The 27,481-nt window shown below is 39.2% G+C and overlaps 1 protein-coding gene across 3 annotated transcripts in view; it reads left to right on the forward strand.

The window, feature by feature from the left end:
• Positions 1-27,481, forward strand: part of veph1 (ventricular zone expressed PH domain-containing 1) — an 84,876-nt gene that overhangs the window by 37,500 nt on the left and 19,895 nt on the right. For all 3 annotated transcript variants that reach the window (XM_074679310.1, XM_074679309.1, XM_074679311.1), the window contains 8 exons: positions 3,304-3,467; positions 4,481-4,690; positions 11,539-11,759; positions 13,447-13,674; positions 13,759-14,129; positions 19,936-20,075; positions 20,413-20,547; positions 26,434-26,551. In XM_074679310.1, coding sequence (XP_074535411.1) covers positions 3,304-3,467; positions 4,481-4,690; positions 11,539-11,759; positions 13,447-13,674; positions 13,759-14,129; positions 19,936-20,075; positions 20,413-20,547; positions 26,434-26,551 — 1,587 coding nt within the window. The remainder of the gene's footprint in view (positions 1-3,303; positions 3,468-4,480; positions 4,691-11,538; positions 11,760-13,446; positions 13,675-13,758; positions 14,130-19,935; positions 20,076-20,412; positions 20,548-26,433; positions 26,552-27,481) is intronic.

Below are 27,481 nucleotides of genomic sequence, written 5' to 3' on the forward strand. Positions count from 1 at the left end.
TGTGCTGGCAACTGATTATCAACCATCTTGGTCGGGACAAAATGTACAGTATCTGCATGTATTACAATGATTTTTTGATGTTTGAAAATATTCAATTGATTGATGAATCCCATGTCTTTGCTGTCCTATTGCTTTTGCCTGAACCCACTCTAAACTACCTAAATGCATAATTTGGTGTCTTAACTTTTTTATTTGCTCTATCAATTACTTTGAGTTATAACTAAAAATCTGCGGAGTTCATTTATTTCTTCCAAGCTTTGCTTTGTTGGGAAACATGTTCATCTTCTTCTTCTTCTGCTTATTTTCTTCAGGGACAAGGGTTGGCTGGAGCTAGGGATGGGAATCGAAAACCTGTTGAGACTCGATAAGAAATGTTTCAATCCATCGATATCGTTAGCTTTTGTGCTTAACGATTCCCTGATCAATTCTTAACATTGTGCCGGAGCCACTGGGGCTTACGTAAACTAGTCTGCTGCAGCTATCTTAGCTTAGCAGTTAGATAACGTTTCCCAAGAAAACTCTGATTCAGGATTTTCAGCTTGAAGTTTTACTGAAGAACTGACTTCATAAAGAAATGTACATTATTCTCTCTCAGGAGATTCATGTTGGGTACATTTGAAATGGTATAAATCACCTTATTTACCAAAAATAACAAAATAGCGCAAGCTGGATGCTAACGTATATGGGAAACTGCATTGATATGCTAGCAGTAAGCATACATCAGTATGACTTCAGCTTCAGAATAGGATTTCAACTTTCATCACAGAAACATATCACATCAACTCTTTGTTAAAAAAAATTGAGAATTTCAAATGTCAAAAGCTAACAGGCAATTAAAAGGCTCATGGCTGACTTCATAACTACAGAAAGCTTCCAAACAACTTAAACCATTGCTATAACCACTTTGAGACCCTAGATGGCCTACTTGAATTATTAATATATTACAACACAGTACATCAACGTCACATTGTGCACAATTTTTACCTGTTTCTGTATAATTATGCCCAGAAATATCCAGACTCAGGGACCAATTACATTAAGTTCACTTACAGTATAAACTCAATTAAATGTTGTTGACACAGAAAACCTGTAAAGCTACGTTTTGTACCAAGAAAATTCACAACAGGAATTGATAAGGGACTTGATAAAGAATCAGATTGATAAGCACTATCGATAATAGCATCGTATTGACAAAACTTATCAATTCCCATCCTTAGCTGGAGCTTATCCCAGCTGTCTTTGGGTGAGAGGTGGAGGGTACACCCTGGACTGATCACCAGACACTGACACACAGAAACAGACAAGGGTTTCATGCGCACACTAACACGGGCATTTTAGAATCACCTATTTAACCTGATGAGTATGTTTTCGAACTGTGGGAGGAAGCTGCTTAAAGCACTTCATGATGCTTTATGGTTTCCTCTTTTTTATGGCAGGTGGTCTTAAAATTTGTTAAGCACTGTATATAAACTTACAATATGTTTTCTGTTGTTTGGTTTTTATCAAAGAATAGAAAAGCCATTGTTTGGCTTCTTGAAATGTCAGCTGTTATCAACCTACCTTTTGAGAACAAGAGTCTTTGTTCAGAAACGTGAATCATCAAAAAATGATTCATATGCACGTCTGAGGCTGTTGGGTAAGGTCGGGGGTTTTGCTGAATTGCTGCTGATTTCCAGATGCCCTTTGACTTTCTCTGTACGTGCTTTGACGCCATACTTGGAATGTTGACATCAAATGGAGAAATTAATTTCATGAACACAGATGTTGGTTTGTGGGGGGTGGGAGGGGCAAATGTGGAGTTACACAAATAGCTTCAAGAAAGTAGACGTCTAACAAAACTTAGGTCTCATTTTCTTACTTTGGCACCAACAAAAAGTTGTTCTGTCCTAGTTAAATCTGTAAGAGTTTGTTTATGCAGCACCATCTATTTCTACTCTGGTTTTCCCCTCTTAAAGTCATGCTGCTTAAGTTTTGGCAGTTTCTACATTTATCAGAAAAAAAAAAGACGTCATTAAACTTTGTATTTGTTCGACTGTGATTCTGTTGGCGCTTGAGCAATGAGAAAACCACAGTAAGTCAACAATGTGGTCTGACTGTGTATGTGTTTGAGATACTTAGGTCTTCCCCAGTATATCAAATAACCATTCCAGTCTTCAAACAGTTTAGGAACAAGAGTTGAGTTTAGTTGTTTAAAAATTGTTGTGCTGTTGTGGTCTGTAAAGCGTTATACAGAGAGGAGATATGCAGTTCTATGATTGACACATCAGGGCAGTGTTTCTCAAAGTGGGGTTTGCAGAATGCTGTCCAAAATTAAGAATTATCATTTTCATATATAATCCATGGTTGATGGGGGCAGATGATTTTAGGAAACAGCATTTTGTGCCAAAAAGTTAGACAGCATAGCAAAAATGCATTTCACAATACAAACGATGGTTTTTAAAGCACTAGTTTTGACTTGGTGTGTGCATGGTTGATGGTCTTTCTGTGAAGAAAAGCGAAGAACTGCAGACTGTAGCACTTCTTCGTAGGCTTCATTTCTTATGGCTGGTGCTTGATGCTTGGCTCAGTCTGTAGCTGACACCACAAAGATAGGTCTGACTAATTCCATCTTTGAATCAACCACTTCTAGTGGTGTTACCTGGATAAAATGTTAAATACAAACCTAGCAAGGGGTGGAATAAAAGTAGATGAACATCTAAAGTATTTGAATCAAGACCCTAATTTTAAATCCAAAAATAATTTTCAAATCAATTTACGGCCTTAAGTATTAAAATGTATTAAAATTAAAATGTTTTCTTCTTTTGAATAGGAAGAAAAGACCAGTTGCTTTTTTTGTTTTAATCAAATGATCTCTTTATTCTTACATTTTAGACACATTATACAGAATTGGATTAATGTACTTCCTAGTTTAGACCAAGACCTGGAACCTTTTTACCCTGTCTAATAACTGTTTTGTTGGATCACTCAATAAATCTTTATTTGTACAGCTCCATATCATGACAGAGGTTTTCCCAAGATACTTCTCTGAAAAAATGTATAAGTCTAGACCTGCTACTGCTATATTATTACCACAGACCCAACATTAAGACAAGATAAGGAGTCCTATCTCACCTTAACCCATCATGGGTAAAAACATTTGTAGCAAGTTACAATGGCAAAAAAAACCCAAACCTTCCTTTTTTACAGAGACACCCTTGGGTATCCAAAATCTATGTTGTGTATCATATAAAAGTTGTCTTTCACAGTGTTGAAGTTGGGTAAAGGCCTCATAAAGACCCCTCCATCTTTCTCCATCCTCCACAGGTAACCACATGCTGTTACGAGTGCTTCCCTCAGTCTACCCCAGACAGCCAGATACCATCCACGGCCACCTGGGCAACCTCACCGGGATGATGTCACAGCTGGAGTCCCCGGAGCAACAGCACCTGATCAGACTCATTCAGATGGTTGCTGAGCAGCATCCACTTGTGAGTGATTATATATAAGTATTTTGAACGTCATTATTCTATTAATCATATATTTGAAATATGAATTTGTAGGCGCTTCTTTTGTGACTCCCTTCTATTGGCAAGGAGTTAATGAGCTTTAAGTACAATCCAACAACTCTTAAACTTTACCTCTCCCTGTTAGGCTGTTTGAATTTAACTTGGCTTTGCGTAGAAATGAAGGATGTTTTTGCCATGAGTCAAGCTTAATTAGAACTTTTACTTCTTAACTGGTCCATATCCAGTTCATTGTTCTTTCAGGTATGAAAAAAGCCATTGGATCATAGTTAGAAGTGGAGAAATGGAGCAGGGAATGTGAAGCAAACATTTCTCAGTAGGAATTCCCTTAATCCGTCATATGCCTCTGGAGCAGAGCTCCTGATGTTTAACATGAGGGGAAAGTACCACATACCAGCAAACAGAGCACATGGGGCTAAACATGGACAGACTCAGTCACATGTGAAGCACTGGGGAGATGAAAGCAGTCATCTGGAGTCATTCTGATCTCCACCCCCCGCACAGATGCATAAAATATTTCTATTGTGATTGTGTGTGCTCATAATAGTTACCAAAGAACCAGCATCACAAATCTTACTGGAAGTGACTTAGTGTTGAACAAAAAGATCACAAATGACAAAAAGATGAACGCTTGTAATTGCATAACTTTTACTGATTGTAATTATTCAGACTCATTAAGTGGAAGCACAAGGGTTGGAAATATTTGGCATTGTTAGTCAGATCCAGTCTCGTGCAGCCTGGATAATGAGGGGGAACTGTTCATTCACTCCACACAGTCCTACTGTTAAGCTTTTGTGTATTATTAGTCACCAGTCCCTTCATCCCAGTCCAAGGTCACTTCTCTCACCTCCAGCCTTCATTATAGACACATCAAGCCCTACTCTGCGGGTGATTGCTACTGAGTGCTGACAGGGTTTCTGCTTTAATCACAAATAATGAACAATGCTCTCTATCTGTGTTTCCTCCTACTCCTACAGATGTTGAGCCCTCAAGTGCCTGCATTAGTCAGCCACCTAGGAGACCAATCCCTGACTGAGGCCCTGCTGGGCGCGCTCGTGGATGTGTCACAGGCCAGCCCGTCCTCACTGGTCGGCTTTTTGCCAACTCTGAGGATTGTTGGACAGCGATGTCCTGCTCTCCTGGGTCACGTGGCCAAGATCCATGGTGCCGTGGGTATCATAAGTGAGGTACAAAGGCACATACAAACACACAATTGTGCACACAAATGAAAAGAGGGGCCATCTTTCTGCCGTACTTATTTAGAGTTGATGCAAAAACTGAAAGTACAAATTTAATCATAACTTAAAGAGAGGCTTTAGGTGTTCCCATATTTTTACAAAAATATAAACTAACAATGGTGGATTTCCTCACTAAATGTGGGCACATTTTCAAACTGTAACAAATGAACAAGTTGTATAATTCCACGAGACTTGCTAAAATGATGAGATCATCATATAAGGAGGGAGGGCCTCAAACACCAAGGTCAGCCCATTGTTCTGTCTCTGACAGGTATTTAGAGGGAAGGCAGGAAGCCTTAAGGGAACAGCAACTAAAATTAAGCACTTCAGGCAAAAGCTGAAATTTGAGTTTTCTAAAACACCACTTTAAGAAGCTACAGTGGCATCAGAGGGACTGCATAACCCCTCTTTAAGGTGTTTAAGAAGGTAAATATTTGAGGCAGCACTATGGCATTAAAAGTCACTGAAACAATGGAACAAGTGTAAACACACCTGGGTTTGGGCAAGAAAACCTCTATCAGTTGAAAAAATGTATTTTCTTCCATAGATAATTCATAATAAGAATATAAATGTTGTTTCTCCTGTGCGTGTCATTAGCATAATGCACCAGATGTCTCTACTACTGGTACATTGTGGGAAAATAGAGACCTATACAGATCTACTGACATCTGCCATTTGAGTAATAATGTCATGGAAATAAAACTGTAATTGGACCTGGAGTCTTCTTTGTATTGAGCGCTTTCTCTCATGGCTTTACAAAAGTCACACACTGAAACAGGAAGGAGTGATTATTTTAATGAGGGATGGAATCCACTTTATTGCCACATGACTAGTTCTCTGTTTTTCTGCCAAGTTTTAAACACACACACTTAAGTACTGGACAGGACGGACTGATCCAGGCTTTTTGCTGCTGTCATACACCTATATCAGGGTCCAATTAGAGCATCCGACCTTAAGAAACACCTATCAGAGAGTTTTGTCTTTTGACGTAAACAGGGCAAACACAAATTGCAGTAAGGGAGCCTATAAGGGACAGCTTTGTTTGCTTTAGCCTAATATTGAAAAGAAAATACAGTTTTAAAGAGGTCATATGACACCCTTTAATGTGATTCATGAGAGAAAGTATTTAACTTCACCCATGTGAGAGAGCTAGCCTAGCTTTAAATCTGCCTATTTGATGGAGCACTCATTAGCACAAGGACTGCTACCTTTACTGATATAAGTTTTGTGAAGGGCTTTCATTGTAAATTTTCCCACAAGACTCTTTTTAGCTGAATCATGAGTTAAGTGCTCAGCTCAACAGTTTTAGCAGACACACAATGGATTTAAACATCGATCTTATCCTTTCAAAATACACTATCTCAGGCTGACACTTACACTTTTTGTAAAAATAAGGTGCTGATGATTGAAGGGTGGTTTAAAAAAATTGTGTTTTTTTTTCTTTTTTACATTTATGCCAGGCAGCAGCCAGGGCTAAGAATAAAAAGTGCCAAGGTCACACGTGAAGCAAGCCAGACAAATGAGAATTTGGCACAAGATAATTATATGAACTTATTTAGCAATAGGTGATTGCCCACGCATCACTGAGTAATGATGAGGTCACACATTACAGTTTGTTATGTATGTGTGCAGAGTGATGAAGATGACAGTTGGACAGGGTGGGCTCCTGCTCTCTCTTCCCCTCTGGGTCCATTTAAGGGGGTTTAACCACAATTTAGCGGAATTAAGAACATAAAATATTACATGACTCTTTTTAAATGACGCATGCCCCTTTGCTACACATACACATAAAGAGATAAATACTCACAAACACACACTTATGCACAGATGATGGTCCTGGAAAGAATAATACAGCTTTTTAACTGCTCGATCTTTATGTAGAAGAACCTGCCAACCCAGCTCCAGAGAAGGCACAAGTACACACACACACAAACACACACACACACACACACACACAAACACAGAGCTGTTCAGACCTCAGTGTCCTGTCTTTCTTCACATTGGAACTATTTGGAAAATAACCCGTGTTTTTCTGGGAAATGCCTCCACAGAGGCCTCCTGGTGATGGCAGTGGAGAGTACCTCCTGTGGGTTTCATGTTTGTACCCTACACACACACACACACACACACACACACACACACACACACACACACACACACACACACACACACACACACACACACACACACACACACACACACACACACACACACACACACACACACACACGCCACACACACACTTGGATGCATTTGCGCTTGATTGTAGCAGGATTGCAAAACTCTCACTCTGGCTCCTTTACCCCCTGATGGGAATTATTCTATATTGCGTTTCTGGACTTACGACCTGACGGATCACTTTATATCACATATTTTATCAAAGTACATCAAGAGGAACAACCCCCAGAGCAGTGTGCTGTAATGCAGCCTAATCCACCAGTCCTGTAATAAATTCAAGTTATGAGCAAGGAGACCTTTTATTTGGTGTTACTGCTGTTTCAGAAACGTGCTGACGGAGCACTCTAGCCATTAGAAGTTTGGTGGTGGTCCTGCTTTGCTCCATTTTGGTCTGCCTTTATCATTTATTTGTTTGTCTTTCTGTGTTGGTTATGTGGTGGGGGGTGCACTTCAGAAAATTACCAAATCAAAAATCAAATCAAAATGTACATCAAAATCAATGCTCAGGAGACAAACTATCAGCATGTATCACTCATACTCTGAGACACTGAAGCATTGAGCAAAATGATGCTCATAAAGTTAAATAATACTAATGGGTGACATTTTGCACCACATTCAAAGCAGTGCTTCTCAAACCAGGCTCGGTTCCCCCTCAAAGGGTTCTAAGATAGGTCTGATGATTATTATTTCACAAAATACTGGATAGTTTTTGCTTTTTCAGGGGCTATAAAAACATCAAACTAACAACTTGAGAATAACTCAAAGCTCATAAAACTTTTGAAACTTAGAAAAAGGGTCCAAAGTTAAGTTTGCTTTGTTGAAGAGTGTAACAAGGCATGAGGCAGCTGGCGCAAGAAGCAACACATGATACCCTATAATAGATAAGCGTTTTGTGGTGAGCATCATAACTTCAGGAAGATTATACTTTCAACACCAAGGTACATGCTGGAATACAAATGTATGTTAATGTATGGCTCATGGTGCAGGGGAAAACAAGAAGTTTTACAACAGCTGAGTTGAAAAAATGCAACAGTGCAGTGAGATGGACCAAATCAGCCAATCAGCCGTAAATATCAAGTTTTGATGAGAGCTGGAGGCACTCAGGGATATTATTTGGCACACATTCCATCAGTTGAGATATCAGATTCAAAATCTCCCTGACTGTTTGTGTACGACTGTATGTACTTGTTGTCACAAACAATTAATGCGCCCTGAGCAAGAGCACTCACACATTAATGCACACAGCAATTTCTCTATGAGGCTTGTTGAGGGTAGAACAGTGTGTCAGATTACAGCTCCAAAGACGCAGGGAGATCAGAAATCTGATCTGCAATCAGGGGAAACTAAGCGACTGTGCAAACAGTGAAAGAAAAAAAAAAGACCCAACAGGTTAGTGAGCGGAGAAAAGATCTGACCTGTTACTGGAGCGATGAAGTGTTTCCTCTCTCTTTATTCTCTCTTACTTGTAAGTAAGTCATTCAACTTCAAATTAAAGTTTTCAACACATATCTCTTAAACACAAACAGATGTGCTTCTGCCAGAGGAGACTGGCTCCCAAAGTTTTTGTTATTAAGACTAACGAGTAATGGAAAGGAATGAGCCAGGTTGTGTATTGTATTGTTGGAAGACATGAGATCTGCCAGATCTGCTCTTTGGAGCCTTATCAGTTATTCTGCAGTTTGTGGAATTCATGAAAATATAATTAAAAACAAAACCTACTTCTGTCTTTCATCAACTTTTTTTTTTATTATTTCCAAAGCTCCTGCTTATTGTCCTACTTTTAAGGTTTTACACCAGAGATGTGTTCAGGGCCTGGATTCAAGACTAAATGTTTCTTTCTCTGCACAATTAAACACAAACTGAGCTTTACATGACTTGGAAAGTTTCTACATTTGTAAAAGAGTTGAAATAAAGCCCACTGTCAGAGTAATAAACTCAAATTCTACATTTTGGCATTAAGTTTTAATGACGTTTCCATAGTGCATATTGGTCCCAGATATCAGTAATAGCTTTGATTGATTACTTTTTTGACTAAAAAGTATAGATTACAAATTGGTAAATAATTGGTATCAGCCCTGAAAAACTAGTATTCTTAAACTCCTTGTACTCATCCTTGTGAGGTCATTGTGCCCACCTGGCTTCACCCAAGGTTAACTTGACTTCTTCTTTTCTGAGTTGGACTTGACATCCTGAATACCTGCCTTGTTACTTTATAAAGTCAAGTCCTACCTTTTTTGGTAGTTTCAGCAACAAGTTATGATTTAGCAAATTCACAAGCAGGTTAACCAGTGAAACATGCCTGAACTGTGCAGCAACCGCATTCCTCCATCCTTATTACGAGGTGTGCCTAAACTTTGGGAGCGCAGCCTGGCTCTTGCTGTCTTTCCTGTCCCCCCATCAATCAGCCACATTCTTTCAGAGTCAGAGGAGGTCTTTTGTTCTTCTTTCAATCCAAGAAGTGTAAGGTTTTACAAGCCTGGAGTTTTTTCTTCAGTTCTGTTTTTATTTCTCTTCTCAGATTGGGAAATCATTGGCTTTGATGGCCTTTAAACACAGCTGTACTAAATCATGCTACCTTGTGTCAGTGGTTAACAACTATTGAATGTGTCTATTTTTGTTGAACCATGTGTAAGAATCATAAATGAGGAGAACTAGGAGCTTGAATTTTAAATACTTTACATTTTTCATGGTCTCAAAGGCTAAACTGACTAGCTAAACCAGAAGTGACTCATCAGTTTTATCACAATCTCCAAAGCTAATTACTTAATTAGACCAGTTCAAGTCAAAGTAATAGTTTTGTTTCATTAGTCATTATATTATCATAATTATTGTTTCATCTAATAGAGAAAGTTGAACAACTGGATTAACTGAGCTTGATACATTTTGTTTAGCTACTAAGTAACTTAATATTACATTTGTCCATTTAAAGCTAAACTATTCTCAGTTTGTACATGTTACAAAGAACTTCTTGAACGTGTGCCTGTCAGTCATACATGGGTAGAAAAGGTTTGTGTTTTCTGTATGGACTGACCAAAAAATTGCAACTTTATTAAGCCTTAAAAAGAGAGGTGGTTTCACAAACCCTCTGATGCTAAATCTAATTTTTAACTTGTCTAGATTTCCTGAATTATCGCCATGTCTTCCTCCTTCAATTTTATAAAGTAAGCTGTTGACAGCTAGCAGAGACTAAAGCAGGGGGTAGTCTGCTTTCTAACATTTTAAACATGGATATAAAGTAACAATTCTGGATGTTCATACTAAATGTGCAAAGTTCTTTTTTTTAAGAAATCCTTGAATCTGTCTTGCTGAAATTATGTCATCATGGCATAAAGATCTTCTTATTGGTGACTCGGGCCTCAAACACCAAGGTCTTCTTATGGCTCATTCATAGGGAAGTGGATCTGTGAAGCAGGGAGCCTTAAAGACAGCAGCTAATTTTGTACTGTCATGCTAAACTCTTACTGCTATGTTAATAAGTCTGATTCTGATTCAGAAATTAAGCATTTCACACATAGACTAAAATGTCTTTTAAAAAAAGAAAAGAAAAGGAAAAGAAACAAACAAAAAAAGCCTCAGTGTGAGAAAAGTAGGTATTAAGCTATTAATTATGTATAGCTACTGCAGAGATACTAGAGGGACATTTTTAAAAAAACAACAACAACACAATACTCCATCTTATCTGAATAGGAGTTAGTTATTTTCATCTTTAAATTATTTGTATGTGTGTGCCCTTGTACACATTCACCTGCATTCACCGGGACATAGTTAGCATCAACTGAAGCATCAGACAGTGTTATCACCATCACATACCCATGGAAATTGTTTTTTCTTTCTTTCTTTCTTTCTTTCTTTCTTTCTTTCTTTCTTTCTTTCTTTCTTTCTTTCTTTCTTTCTTTCTGTCTTTCTTTCTTTCTTTCTTTCTTTCTTTCTTTCTTTCTTTCTTTCTTTCTGAATTTAACTAAAAATTGTACATAATGAGCAACAGAACTCTCCTTTGTGTATAATCTTTGTTGTGGTTAAATAGCTTGTATGGACACTAGCTCAATGGCAAACAGCAAGCTACTGAAAACTATAGTTGAACTCCCAAAGCTTTTATTTGTAGCACTTTTATGGGCCAACACTTCTTAGTAGTCAATATTGTTTTTTAGTCATTTGTAAGTCATTTAGGTTGTATGTGATCTTGATATTGTATTTAATGATTTATCATTATCTTATTTTAAAAAAAGCATCTGGGAGAGTAAAACTATTTGGTGTCAGTCTGGATTTGAAGTTTTGATGTTTATGGAGATCCAACCGCATGTGTTTGTGTTTATTTTTGTTTTTCTCTTGGAGAAACAAAAGAAGTTATAACAATCCCCCACAAACTGCTTGGGAACATAAAACAAATGTGTGTTGAGTTGGATAAATGTTACTCCTCATTTACCAAAACACATGTAGTGAAGTGAAACAGCACCTTCAAGGTGTTTTCCTACAACAACACAGGTCCTGTATTCACTTAACTAACTAATGTGTTTGGACCATTGAAAACTCGTTTTCTCTTTTCTTTTGTGTAGTTTTATGACAACTCCAATATGGATCAGATAAACAGACTTTCTGTCCTCTCTTTCTTCATGGTCCAGGCTCATGCCCACAGTGTACTGGTCTACCTGGTGTCACTTCTGGGCAGCATGGAGCACAGCTTTCACCACACTCTGCTGCTGGAAATCCGAGCTCTCACCGACCGTTACCCGTCTGTACTGGGCGGCTGCAGCAAAGACCTCTACAGGATGAGCAACTCCTTCACTGCTATAGCCAGACTGCTGGGGAGGAGACTGGAGGAGAGCACAGATACACACTGCAGGTTAGAGGACATATGATAAGTATCTGCTCTTCTGCTTCCCAGCTCTTTTTAAGTAGGAGGCTGATTTTAAAATGTAAAACTTTCCTGGGATCAAAGACAAGAATCAATATAAAGGCATAAAATCTGTGTATTGCTCATCGTTTTTCAGTCATCAAGATCACAACTGCTGAAATAATAAAATCATTGCATAAGGATCAAGCAACTGGCTAACAAGGAGAGGCTATAAACACAAAGGCCTATCCTTGACAGGCCTCAAGAGGGCTGGCCAATCAGAGGGGAAGGGGGTTGTAATAGGGGAGTCTTAAAGAGACAGTAACTAAAACTAACTTTTCATACAAAAACTGAAATAAGTTTTTTTTCCTAAGAAAGCAAACACCCGCATGAGAGAAAAAGTTGTTTTTTTATTTTAAGTCATGCAAAGCCAATACAGGGGTAACATGGTCAGTATAAAAGATGGTGCAACAGCCCCTCTTTAAGAGCATGAAAACTGCTGATTAAGCACATTTTAGGTCTGTAAAGCAAGCTTTGAGTTTGGTGAACTTATATTGGAAATAGTGGGCTTTTTTATTTGAGAATAGCTTCAGTTACAGTTCGTTAAATTTCTGTTTTTCTTATTTAAGTATTTACCTCATTAGCTCATCCTGTAAAGCATTTTCCGATCAGATATGATCCGGCTACACAGTTATGAAGAAGTGATTTCCTGAGTGTTCTGCACTCAAGTCAGCTAATAAAGTATCACTTTCAGTTTGAATTTGATTTTCCAAACACCAGCTGTCAGCCCTGACAATATGCTAATCTCTGTGTTACAGAGTGGTTAAGTGTTTTAAACTTTTGTGTTTCTTGTACAAAATCAAGAGTCTGAACCCACACATTTATCTAATTTTGGGTACAAAAAATAAATAGACCACAAAAAACGTTTCCTCTTTGTGATGTCCTAATTTTATATTAAATGAAAGTCACGGAAAGTGAAGTATGCTCTGCTTTTGAATGGGTTTGGTGGGTTTTATTTTTATGTTAATGTCCATTAGTTGACATCTGGCTGCAGTGTGGGAATGACACACTGCTCCCTCCTTAATGAGAACATTGTGTGCAGCGTCGGAGGTTTCCAAACACTTTGCTTGGGGTCTTCTGGAGGAAAGATTGAGAAAAAGATTGTTTGAGAGAGGCAGGGTGGTTTACTGGTCAAAGAACAAGAGGGTGAGGAGAGAGGAAGAAGTCAAAAAGTCCTTTTTTCAGCAGACATGTGAACGGTGTAAAGAAGTTAAAAAATCTGCTTTTATGGAAGAAACAGAGAGACATAAAGAGGGTACTGGAGAGAATAATTAGTCTAAATTAAAGATCAAAAAAGAGGAGATGGGGACTAAAGTGAGAGGCAAAGGAAACAGAGCACAGGAGAGAGGAGGGAGGGGAAAGTAGTGAACAAAATAAGGTTAGGCAAGGGCGCGTGGCTAAGAGGAACAGAGAGCAAATGATGGTGAGAAAGTGAATATCTCTAGAAGACAGGCCAGAGAGTGAGGCCTCCATCCTTATTTGTCTACACAAATAAATGTAGTTTAATGTGGCTGTAACTTTGACAGTACTGGAAATGAGGAAAACCTCAAAGTGTGAAAGGACTTCTTATTTTCCTGCCACATGTAACCTCACACTCTGCCCTGTGTGTCTATGTGTGTGTGTGTGTGTATTGCAGGGTGGACGAGGTGTGCCAGCTGTCACCCTGTGCCTCTCTTCCAGGGGGAGGAGTAGGGAGGTCAGAGCAGCGTCTGCAGGTGAAGATCCAGGCTCTGGAGGAGAAAATGGGGGAGAAGGATGCAAGAGAAGAGGAGGAGGAGGTGGAGGATGACTCCATGCCTCCCCAGCGACGCTACAGCCTGAGCCAAGCTGTCAGAGAGGAGAGACGAGAGATGAGATTTAACAGGTGGTTATCTGAACTTGAACTGCATGGTGAGGAAAAATAAATAAAAATAAAACAATGAGTAACTGAGCCCAACATCTTCCTCAGGTCAAAGAGCCTGGCCCTCCATGCTGTGCGCTCACGCTCCAACAACTCAGACAACGGGGATGATGGAGACGGCTTCGACCAAAGCCCAGACATTATCTTCTCCAACACGATGCCAAATATTCAATCTGAAAGCCAAGAAGCTCCGCCCACTGAGAGGACACCAACAGGTCCATCGTCTTTCACAGCTCCTCTGGATGGAGGGGTCAGAGAAACTGAGAGAGGTCAAAGCAAAGACAAGGACAGAGAGAAGGAGGAGCCGGAGGAGTGCGACAGACTCTTCATCCACTTAAGAGACAATATGGAGACCATCAAGGAGTTCTGTAAAGACATGGTGCAGCAGATCCCCATACCAGAGCACTGTGCGATAGAAGGTAAACAGTGACCTGAATGAAAGCATTACTCAAAGGAGATACATGGAGGCAGAAGGAGGGTCTGCTGTGGTGGCTGAGGGTGATTGATGATGTAGTATCAGTGCACCTCCTCTGTCCTTTCATTTTCACCCTTAATCTCATGCACACACACACACACACACACATGCATGCAAAAACACAACTATCTACAGATTGATTAGTGTCTCTTTATCCCTGATCTGACAGGGATAAATGACTCCAAGAGAAGTTAATTTCAATATTTCATGCTCTAATCAGTGACTTTAATCCTGTTTAGAGGTCATGGGTGTGTGATTTTGTCCTTCTACTCCTAGATAAGTTAAAGGCATGAATCTTTTTCATGGTTCGGTTTATACCCACTGTGGATTTGATTGTACTGAATATTTCTGACCTTTTCTTTTGAGTAGTGAGATCTTTGATTCCAGTGTTTAGAAGATGGAATGTCTGTTTTTAGCTCAGAGGGATTGATTACTTCTGCTCAGCAGATCAACCCCTCTGAGCTGGTTTCAATCATCACCTTTCAGCAGGTGAAGCTAAAAACAGTCAAAGTTCATTCATATACTTTACTTGATGCCTGATGTTTGCGCACTAATGGAAACTTGTGTCATCTCAGTGGTTTCAAGATGAAGTATCCGCTGTGTGTGCCAGCTGGAGAACGCCGTGTCTACTTCTGTCTAATATTAGATGAAGGATGTTGTTTATATTTCCAACAAATCTCCTCTTCGTGCTACACATGACATACATTTAGCATGATCAATTGCTTTGACTGGATTTTGAGTATAACCAGATCTATCTCTACGACTGCTGATTCCAGTGCTTTCTCTTATTCAGGGTGAGAGCATGTACTGGAGCCAAACTCTGTGGGGCCAAAGCCATAGAGCTAATTTGTTTTAATGTAAAAATTAATCAATGTATGGTATAGAAAGATTGTTTTGAGGTGGGCAGGGCTGATATACTCTATTACATTAGTACAACATGGTTAGGTTTAAGTAGATCCAGATGAATGCTGTGTGCAGTGTGCACATACATGGTATGCATGCAGTAAATACATGAGTTATAAAAATGTGGTGCAGCTATCTGTGTGTGCATCACTAACTGAAGGGTCAGGAAGTTCATGTGAGAAAACTATGTAATCAGAAACCTTATCCCTCTAAACTGATTTAATCCGTTTCCGAAAACTTTTTAGATCATTACTTTAAATTTTGAGTTTCATTCATGTTCAGGGATTTGATATTTTATTTTTATTAATCTCTTCTGATTTGTTCATATTTTCCACTTATTGATTCGATTTGCATCACTTGAAGCGTGACTTTGTTGCCGTAGGAGAGCCGATGCTGTCGAAACCTATTTCCGCACAGAAACAGAAAAACTGTAACAATCATTTTTGCAGGTTGTAAAGAAGGCTGGTAACAAGGGTGACTGTTAAAGGACGGTAGAATGAGATTTTTGTGCAAGTCAGCGAAGATGTTAGAGGTACCGCATTGTCCACATTGAAGCCAAAATCAATACCACAGAGAATTTCTCCGGAGTTCCCAATGAGCCAACAAACAACTCAAGACATCCTGGAATCCATCTGTTAAACTGCTTCTCTATTTATGAGATTTAAAGTAAAAAAAATGCATTGAATGTCGCAATGAGACATCTGAGACCTTCCATGCCTGCAGACAGTCACGTGCACAAATCCAACCCCTAGTTTCACACTTTCCAAAGCACACATACCTATATACATAAATATGCAGTAGGATGACATTATTTCTTTGTCTGAGCCATGTGCAGCAGTGAACTGCACCTTTGGGGACACAGATTCATTATATGAACATATCAAGAGCTGGCAAACTACACACACATACACACATTCTTACACATGACACAAGAGGTGATGATATTTTGATGGACAGGGGAGGATGTTATTGCTCCTCCTTTGGCCTTACTGTCATTTTAACCAAGAGCCAGCCAGGAGTCATGGGGTACACACACACACCCAAAGAAAAACAAACTCCTCCTTTGGCCTCTGCTTCAGTGATTAAATCTGATAAAGAATGTAAACATGCACACGTTCAACATAGACTCATTTCTCATTCTATAATTGGCGCTTTGCATCGTTGCTCACCGTGTTGAGTCTCCAAATGAGAATCAGCACCAAGGCACTGAGGATATGATGTCACAGGTTGTCTCAGCTGAATGATGTCATCATGTCTTGGCTTGTCCTCACATTTACTGCTGATGCTTCATCTCTGGAGATGATGAGGATTACACAGCCCAGAGCTTACGCACAAGTAGTGGTGTGACTGTACTATGTCTGCACTACGGGAGCATAAGAATAAGACACTGGCATGGCCTTGGGGGTATGAATGTGTTTAAAGGGATTAATCTGACATTTAGGGTAAAAGTATTTTAAGTGCAATGATTTTCTTTTGTTGTTGTTTTAAAAAAGCATACTCAGACATGAAGGTCTCACCAAATCATATTTATCCCAAAGAGCAGACTGCACAATCCCTATAAAACTCTTCCCAACACCCTTCATGCTAACTCAGTGATACAGTCATCATATTCACATAAAAAAAAACAGATTAGCGATGTATAGATCAATTATGTCTCCTAAAAAGTCTGTCTCTTAGATTTATCATTTTTGTAGAGAACAAAAAATAAATGTTGACATTACAGGCCCAGAGCCAGGCCCAGCCCTTTGGATGTTTTTTTTTTTTTGGCTAATTTTGGGCCACCTGGAGATGATAGCAAGCACTCTCAACTCAGGTCCATTAGGTGGCTGGTTTCAAATTCCCCTTTATTGAAAAATGCTCCAGCATGATACTGTAAATCCATAAAATAATTGCAAAAAAGATTCTGACACTTGGTGGTATTAGATTTAAAACTAGAAAAGCAATTTCTGAAGAAATTGCGCTGTGAATGCAGAGTGCTGAAGCAGCTTGCGCTGAACTGCTAATGCAGAAAGCTGAACATGAAAAACTCAAGATATGTCTGAAAATGGTTGAAATTGTCCTGAAAAGCTTGCGCTCAGCTGCTAATTCAGAACGCTGAACATGAATGGCTGAAGTTATGTCTGAAAATGGCTAAATGAAGTGTTAAAAAGCTTGCGCTGAACTGCTAATGCTGATACTGAACATAAATGACTGAAGATGTCTGAAAATGGAAGAAAGAAGTCATGAAAGGCTTGCACTGAAATGCTAAAGCAGAATACTGAACATGAATGACTGAAATTATGTCTGAAAATATTTAAATTAAGTCTTGAAAAGCTTTTGCTCAACTGCTAATGCAGAATGCTGAACATGAATGACTGAATTTATGTCTGAAAATGGTTGAAATAATTCCTGAAAAGCTTGCACTCAACTTCTAATGCAGAGTGCTGAATAAGCCCCCCTTTAACTCTTGGATGAAAGGAAATTAATGGATGAATCAATGGAATGGGTAAATGAATTTAAAGTTCAAATGGCTGCATCTTTTCAAAATTCGAAGCAATGAATTAAATTTTAAAGAACATTTATGGAAATAATGACCTGACTGAGGAATATTGCAAGTCTTATCTCTTGAAATCCTGTGTGTTCTGTGTGTGAGTTTTTAATCATGTAAGCCTGTCAGCTGAGGCTCATCTGAAGCCAGATGTTGCCATGGTGATCATTGTTTACCAACTGCCATCAGAGAGCTGGTGGAGTCTGTTGATTCCCAACACATTTCCACTGAAATCAGGGTGTCAAACTGCCTGCAACTGTGACTAAACCAAAGGGCCGATAAGAAAAATGATCACACCGTAGGAATCCTGAGACCCTGAGGAAGCTGTCCATGTAAAATTCATGTCTGAAGATGCAGAAATACGCCCATGACAGCGATAGATAGATGAGGGAAATTTGACTGATCCCTGAGAAAACCCCTCAGGAATTAACATTGGGGTACATGGGTGCCAGAGCTGACTTTGCCCGACAGTTGGCCATTTTGTGAAAAAGGGCTCCATCCTTTTGCTTTAAAAACCACTTTGTCAGAAGCAGGACAAGACTACTTACATTTTGAGGGCTTATTTGTGTTGATAGCTCAAAAAATGTGGCCAAGAGAGCAGTTTACCCAGAAGTTTCCCAGGTCTTGTTTCCCCCTCTCCCTGCTCTGTCGTTTGAATCTCCCACTCTAAGCTGAAACATTCCGTCCAATACACACCAATGTTAAATGGCTCGAAGAGCTGAAATGCATCATGACCTTTGAAGGGTCATTGTGAAGAAACTATGAATACTAGGAAACATTTGAAACCCACTGAATGAAGCCAAAAGATAGCTGAATATTTTGAAGTTTGAATGGAGTTTGTAGCTGAATGTATGACTGAATGAGGAGGGTTTGAAGCAGGCTGAAAAAATGTCCTGAAGGCAGGAAATTTTGAAAATTCCGCATTCATCTCTATGGGACTGAAATCTCGTAAAACGTTGAATATCTCGGAAAGTATTTGTGAAAAGTTTCTGAAGAGTCCCCCTTGTCCCCACTGAAACACACGTTTTGAAGTTTGAACAGTGAAAATCGGTTGAAGTTTGTAGAAGTTTTAGCGGTCCAAAAAAGCGGGCGGATGAAGAAGAAGAAGAATAAATTTTTTTGACACAGAAGAACATATGCTGTGAATGCATTACTGCATTCACAGCAATGACTAATTGCCAGAGAATTGGTTGCCTTTAAGCATTTTATGGTCTATATCACAACCACATTTGCTTTTTTAAAAAACTTTCCAAATGTGTAAGCTTTAATTAACTTGAAAATTACACTGTCTGTGGATGAAAATGTTTCACCTTACCAGAAACCAGAGAGAGAACTGAATTTTTAATGAATGCCTCAGTCCAATTCTGAGTCATTAGTTCACAAATCCTGAAAATCAGAAGTGGAGCCAGACTAGAGTCTGAGTCATGGACTCAAGCATTATAAAGCTGACTTTGGCTGGAAACCACTTTGACCATATTTAGCAAAAACAGGTTCAGTCAAATCAAAGTTATATGTCATACTTGATAGACTTTTTAAAATGTATTTATGTTGAAGAAAACTTTTAAGTTAAAGAAAAAAGTTTTGTTCCTTTACCATTAATTCTCCTATTTTGTTCTGTAGTCGAACCAGTCTTATCTGTTCAGTATACATTGTTTATCTTAGTTTGATTGAAACAGAAAAAAGATAAGACGCTATACTTTAAGATACTCCAGCTGGTTAATTCTAATCAAGACCTTTATAAAAAATAGTTTAAATTTGTTTCAAACTAGAGAAATTAAATAAACAGTGATGTTTAATAGGAGATGTTGTCGAGTAACCTTTTTTTTTTTATTATTATCATTATTACTGCTGTTAGTATCAATCTTAAAACTCCTCCCTATAAAGTAAAATAAATAGCATTATAATTTTTACACTAAAATAGAGCATTGTTTAAAGAAAACATTCTTTATTCATTCTTAATAACCATTTAGACAGCTCACAGATGGTTTCACTGAGAAGTACAGAAGCTGCTGGCCCTTGCCTGGTTTCCCCTCATTGACTAAAGCAGGGGGTGGTTAGTGGGAGGTGTTGGTGGGAGGAGAAGCCATGTTCTTATGATCAAACATTTGGTGTCCTTGCGTGCTGTGAATCATTCTGTAAATATGTTCCCAAGGTTGCACAAGTCTATCCGTGCAAAGACAAAGAGAGGGACACAGAAAACGAGTGAACTGACTCATCTCTATTGTGAATTTTATTGTATAATTTGCAAATTTTGAGCATCTGCTACATATTATTGTTTTTGTCACTTTGACATGCTTTTGTGTCCTTGTTTGCATAACAGATTCAAATCGGGGATGTGTGGCGAAGCTGTCGTTCTCCTGTCCTCTCAAAGGCCACTACTGTCTGTACACCAAATCCTGTTTTAACCTGACCAGTCGACAGCCTCATCTGTGGATACACATCATGCTGCTACATCTACAGGTGATACTTTGTGATGTTGCTCTGTCATCTGAATGATTTAACAGGGCAGGATATATATTTTTAGTGATGTGAGTTGGCCTGGTGTTGTGAAAACTTTCATTATCAAATACAACAAATAAAGTGAGCTAATACATCATAGAACCTGATATCATCCTTGTCATATTTGGGGATCTATAAAGAGCTTAATAGCGGAACTATGTTTATCCTGGAGTGCAAACTGAACACATAAAGGTTAAAACATGAGTATTCCCCAACCCTCTGTGCCTCGTTTTGCCTGTACCTCTCCAAAAATAAACTTTAATTTAGGGCACTGTGTGTTTTTCTCTCCTTTGACCAGAGTAAGTCCAGCGTCCCTCTGTGCTCCCGGGACGACTGTGTCCAGAGACTTGTTTCTCTTTGGGAGAAGACGCAGCTAAAAGGAGCTCACAGCTTCCCCATGGCTATGACACAGCAGACGACCCCACACAGGAAGGTACTGGACCACAATGAGTGTGTATATCTGCGTGTGTGTATGTGTGTTTCCTGCTGAAAGCTATCTGTCTCCAGCAGAGGGAATGATGTCATCAGTAGAGGATAAAAAAAAGTTTAGGAAAGCGTCAGAGTTCAACATCCACTTTGAGTTAGGAATGCACTAAATGGACACATCTGTATACATCCCCTCTGCTCTCTGTGACTCTTCATCTCCACCTTGTGTGTTTATGTGTGTTTGGGTCACTGATTGTGTGAATAAGTGTGATTGTTTCAATGCGTGGATGCCTCATGCAGCCCCCTCATAATATGACAAGCTAAGTGGTCGCTGGGAAACAATTAGAGTCACAAAGAAAATACAGCTGGTATTTGTCTTTCTCTAAACATGTGTTATGGCGGCAAAGAGCTGGACCGGCTGTGGTTTCCATATGGAGGCTGGATATACCCAAAACACACACAGACACACATGATGCACAGGGCAGAAACACTCATGCTGTGTGACTAAGCTGTTCAAAAATGGTTGTAAAGTTTAACTCTTCACCAGTAAAACCTTTGATTTATCTGCTTGACTGCCCATAAAAACGTGCTGCTTCTCTCAACGTGATTACTTAAAGGAATAGTTCAACATTTGAAATTCTGAGTTTTTAAACCCAGATTGCTTAACACTTGTATGCAACTTTTCAGCATCTACCACCAAATTTTTAAGGTTTTGGTCGAAATAAAAAGTGAGTGTTACTCTTTTATACTCTGTTTCCGTGCTTATAGGCACATTTATGGCAGGCTTTGATGTTTCCGGATATTTCATGAGCCTTTCAGCAACACTGTGCTGTTTTCTGTCAGGCCAAATATAAAGACTACCTGTTCTTCCAGAAGCACCAAGCAATCATCATCCCAATTTATGTCATTGATCATCCCTGGTGTTGAAAAGGGTACAAATAGCCGGACTACTCAACCTCTACCCTGATGTGAGTGCATAATGCATGCAAAGCATATTCATGTTGCCTGCATGAGCATCTGGTCCACCCTTGAGTCCAGGTTGGATTTGACACTTACCCTCTCTGGCTTAGCATAAAGTTTGGATACAGGTTTAAAAAGTGCCGTAGCTCTGATACAAGTTGACAACAAACTCTGCCGTCCAGAAGTGAAGTGAGCTCTAAAAAGATCCCAAAAATCAGGGGTGAGAGGAAGAAGGTCATAGCGTCTCTCTCCATCCATATGCTCTGAATTTCCCATTTGCTTTTCTCTCCTCCTCATTAGACATACAGCTTCACTCCCGACTCTGTCAGCCAATCAGAAACACATGTCGAGGAAAGCAAGAGATGCCAAATGGGGCAAAGGTTTATACAGACACGAGACAATAAAGATTATCGATTATTTTTGTACCGACAGGGAAATTCAAAGGAAGACTAAAGGTTTTTATGAGCTTTAAGAGTTGTAAAAAGGATTTATGTTCAGCTTCTGACGGCTCAGTTTTGTAGTTTAATGGTAAGGAGATAATGCAAAGCTGGTGTGAGAGACTATTTAGGAGATAGTAGGATGTCGGAACTTCAAACTAAGCCAAAAGAAAAGCTGAATAATAACTTATGTGGCATTCCCTACTGTAAAAAGTTGAGAGAGATAAAGTGGTTATAGTAATGGGTTAATTGGTTTAAAGCACGAATAACAACACTGGAGAAAAATGCTGTGTCACTGTCTTCATTTTCCAAAGTAGGAGCGTATTGTTTATCCAAGTCTAATAGTGGAGAGTTTGTTGAAGTGATAGTATGAAGACTGAATATTGAAAGTCAGACTCAATTTGAGACCTAGACTGATTAGATAACTAAGAAAATGTCAAATAATGAGTAGAGAGAAAAAAAAGGTAAAAATGGTGGCCTTTCTGCAGTACTTGATGTCAACAGAGACCAATTTTAAGCCTTCATCAACCAGACCCCCACTTCTTACTCCCACCTCTCTCCTTTCTCCTGCCTTACACTCCCCCTGTCTCCTCTACTCTCCTTTCCTAACCGCTTTTTTAACAACTTGATTTGTTTGTCTCCAAAGACCTTTTACACAAAGGATGCACACAGAAGACATCCTTAGATCACTTTGTCAAAATATGAACTTATCTGAGTTTGTTGTTCACAATTGATCAGATCAAAGGTTAATGACAAAAAAGTTTAAACACAAACTTCATGATGTCATTGATTGGTTCCTGAGGAAATGCTGGTAGATGCTGGAAATGCTGACACTACCTAACCTTTGATGAAGACACTGGCTAAGAGGTAGAGCCGGGAGGATTTTAGCTTCCTGGTAATTTATGTGAAACTGAAGGCCTTAATTAAATCAAAACAAATGGGTAGCAAAAAAAACACCCCTCCACACCCCTTATAATGTACAAATGAATAAGTGATCTTTATACCAATAGCATTTTATTTAACCAGGTTGTAAAAAATGTATAGTTTTCTTGTAAAACATGGGACTGAATGGGGGCTTCTTTGGCTTTTGCAGGCGATCTCTAGTGAGAAGCTAAGAGGCTAGCCAGTTTTTCATTGGCTACACTGGCATCATTATTTAATGCAATGCAGCATTTTTCTGCTTGGTTCATGTCCACAACTTAGAATATAGAGGTCATCTGTATTAAGAAATATCGCTCCAACGACTTATTGAAAAGAGAATAATGTAATCATTACCTTAAGGTTAAATCTCGGGGACAGATGTGAGGATTAACTAAACCCCACCATCACAATGCAAAACCTGAAGTCTAGGCAAGTGTTTATTTATTTATTTTGGTAAAAGTTGTTTATTACACTTAATTTGAGCCACATTCATTTGACAAGTCCAGAAAAAGTTTTATGTCAAGATATGAAAAGACAAAAAAATATGTCTTGTCAGGTGAATTCGGCTCCTTAGAGTCTAGTAAGAATTTTTTTTAAAAGATAAAAATGAGACAAACACTTGCTTAGGTTTCAGTTTTTGCAGTTTCTTTACACAAACATGCTGCTGGAAACAGATCAATATTAGCTGTATCTTTACTGAATGCAGTAAGCACACAATTATTTCTAGCTTTTCTTATCTGAATAAAACAATAGAATCTGAAAATCAAATCTGACATATATTCCATATCCAACACAAGGTCCCATTGTTGTCACTTGCCTGAAGTCATGTGTTGTTTCATTCTTCCATCTTGATCAAATTATAACACTGATGTACAGACGGGGGCTGAGGGAGGGAGGCTGGGGTGCAGAAGGACAGGGGTAACATTGAAGGGGTTAAAGGAGGACAGATTGATCATAGCTTACGTAGCTTCATTAGTGTTTCTTCATCTTTGTATTGAATCCACCTTTTGTCCTAAATGATCAAATATGGGGTCATGTTTTTCCATGTCAGCCTGTTGCCTGGCTGCTAATTCGTCACTGAAAACAGAGGAACACATCCCAAAGCTTAGTGAAACCATATAGAAATCACTGAGTCAGGACATTTGGGCTTGTGTGTTAAATAGTGAGGAGCCTGGCACATGAATAAATAGTTTGAGGATATCTGGCAAAAGACTGATTTGTTTTCATTCCTGCATTGTTGCTCGGATGTGACTCCCAGTCAGACACTAATTGTGTGTCCCAAATCGCATACTTCCATACTCAAATACTCAAAATTTTGAAATTTATACTGCGTCAAAATGAAAAACAGTGTGCATAGTATGTGAGAAATGAGTATGCAAAAGTACCAGGATGATGTACTCAAATCGTCCTGGATTTTGAGTATGCAGCTGTGGACACTTAACGCACTCATTTTCTCCTCTGGCAGCAATGTATAAATGTAACTTATTGATGTTGTTTTTTACATGTGTTGTTTCCACCAAGCACCATCAGCTGTTGACGTTGTGCATGTGGTGTAACTTGTTTTTGTTTGTTTTGTTCCGTGAATGACAGGCTCGTCATCAAGCTCTGCTCGAGCCTGATAACGAGCCATTCATTTGAATCAGGTGTGCTGGAGTGGGGTAACATCTAAAACATGCAGGGCAGGGGGTCCCCAGGACCAGGATTGAGAAACACTGGGCTATGCTAATGCTAGTTGAGCTAACAGCTATCTCGAATGCTAAAGCTTGTTGGGCTAACAGTTACCAGGGCCCTAGCATTACCCAGTGAACCAGGCAAATATAATAACAAGCGGGTTAGACCCTGCACAGTGAGTACATGACCAGAAGCACCACTCAGACATTTAATTTGTGGATGTATTTTAACTGCCGCAGCGCCCCGCGTAGCTCTCTCGGTAGCCTCAGTCAGCTGCACCAACCCCCATTAATAAACTCTACACCGCTGATCGTGTTATTAGCTGTGTTTAACATACTACTGAAAAGGCTTTGAAAATTTGCTGGCAAATAGTGGCGGTATTTGGCGGAAACGCGCTGGAAGCCGGTCACAATTAGACGTAGAAGAAGAAGAGGTCGACATCATGTCGTCATTCCCGATAAGTACGGCGCTTGGCAGTATGCGATTTGAGACAGCACTACACCCTCAAAATTCGCACACTAAGCCAGTGAGTATGTAGTATGCTTAGTACACTCAATTTGAAAATTTTGAGTACACAGTATGGAAGTATGCGATTTGAGACACACTGTAAGTCTGCAGTTTACCTGTGCGTGTCTTACTTTTGCTTTACGAGTAAAATGATTTGGACTGACTTTAGTGGAATTAATTACAAATGATTAAGTTATTGTTTGTAAATTAAATAGATTGACTAGTTTAGATAATCTTTGAAATCCAAAATAGGCTGAAGTGACGATGACTGTGGTGAGTCAGTACTGTCATTATTGAGCAGGATACCATTCCTCCATGCATATTTTAAATGTAATTTTTTTTTTGCCATGGAGCATTATTTTCTTAAATATTTCACAATGAATTTAAATGTTTGCCTTCCTTAAAATATAACTAGTGGTGAAATCATCTCATTCTTTGTCCTCCAAGCACTGGCAGTTAAGCTTCAGATTCCTCTGCATACATTGCTGCATGACCGTCTCAGTGTTGCAACATCTCTGTCCTGAAAACCGTTTAGCTTCCTGAATTGTATCTGATTATTAATGTTCATGCAGTCCCACAGATGGTTCACTTTTCTCAGCCACACATGGTCCTGATTTTCTGGTATCTGCAGTGAAAACCCCTTGGCCTCCATTATTTCAGTTTTAACAACACAAGCAAAGCACTGATGCATGGACCAGTCTGAATTAACTACTTTGGTCAAGGGTGTGCATTTGTGTGTGTTGTGGTCCAACTTTTAAAAAGGAGGAAAGCTGCTTTCACAATATGTATCCTCCCTTGTCCTTTAATGTTGAAACTGAGGGATCTCAATGTCGAACACACCAGTAGCTCTGCAGTTACAGCTACCTGTTTTCTTTCACTTTATCAAGTCAACCCCCTCTGGGTGTTTCATGCACATCTAACCCAGTGCCTCTGGTTCTTAAATGGATCATCAAGAAATGTGAAGGGAGGGTCAGAGGTCAGGGGAATGATGAAACACAGTTTTCTGCTCGGTTGGTGGTCAGGATGTTGGAACTGGGAATTCATTTTAGAGAGATTTGGTCTGACTGGGAAAATACAGCATGAAAACACACTCACAGGTCACACACACACACACACACACACACACACACACACACACACACACACACACACACACACACACACACACACACACACATAGGAATAAACTCTATTATGGAGGCTGATGACAGTAATCAATCATCTCCTTAAATGTGATAATGATAAATATGTATTATGTATTATGTAATATGATCTTTGTCACTCTCTTATTTCATGCAATACAGCCTGTGAAAAAGCTGGACAGATCATGTTGTTAAAGAAAAAAAAGACAACGTGAAAGTTTCGGTACCATATTTCCCCTCTCTGCATGTCTGTAGGACCTGGACAGTCTCCAGATTCAGCTGGAAGAAGTTCGTTTTTTCGACCTGTTTGGCTACAGTGAGGAGGAAGGAGGCTGGCTGTGCTTCATGTGTAACAACCCCGAGAAGGCCACAGGTAAACACACACACACACACACATTCACACGCAAAGTTCACTTTAGTGGGAAAAGTTTGTGAAACACACACGTAGACTGTTTCAGGAGCAGGTAATGTGGATCTAATGGCCTAATATGTATAAAAAAGGTGAGGAATGGAGAAAATTAGAATATGATACACTTTTACAAGTATCATAACTAATATTTAGCCTAACAGGCTTCTGTTTTGAATTCCTGCAGCCCTTGTTTTCTTGTTTTTCATTTAACAGTCTGGGTAACAAAGTGGCATTTGAAAGATGTTTTCCTCATTTTCAGTTGTTTCAACAGCTTGTTTTTGGCACGGTTTGTGGTTCCCTGGGGTCTGATGGTACAACCAACGCAAAGCTCCCTGGCATGTTTTTACTGAGAATGCCTTCAAGGGGAATAATCTTTCCCAGAGCAGTGAAGTAAAAGGAAGCAAAGAGTCACTGATTTAAAAGCTGCCAGCCTGGTTTTAGAGTGCTTACAATGGGTCACTGAAATCAGTCAGTCACTGCCCTCAGACCTGATCAGTCTATATTGGACCCCTTTCAGTGAGTGCCCGGTCTTGATTAAGTCAGACTTGGAATTTTGACCAAATCTTGTGGGTTTTATCATAAAACAAAAAAAAATAAACACAACAAAATCTAAAAAGCATGAATCATTTATAGTTTTACGTTAATTTCATACTAAGAATTCTGACTCTTCTAACTCTCCTGCTCAGGCTTGATGCACTCTGCTGCTTTCATCCCTTTGTCGTCTCTCATAGTCAGCATCAGTTGAGTGATGATGTCGTGGATTTCAGGGGTCTTTAAATCGTTGAATGACACTTAAGCCCCAGGACAGCACACAGGAGAGCAAATGTGACACAGGTTTGGGAAACAACAGCCTCTAAATCAGCGTTTATCTTTCTGTCAGTCTCACATGGAAGT

This window comes from Halichoeres trimaculatus, unplaced genomic scaffold (genome assembly GCF_033239565.1).
Source record: "Halichoeres trimaculatus isolate MK-OKI-2021-1 unplaced genomic scaffold, fHalTri1.1 fHalTri1_scaffold_9, whole genome shotgun sequence".
Lineage (NCBI taxonomy): Eukaryota > Metazoa > Chordata > Actinopteri > Labriformes > Labridae > Halichoeres > Halichoeres trimaculatus.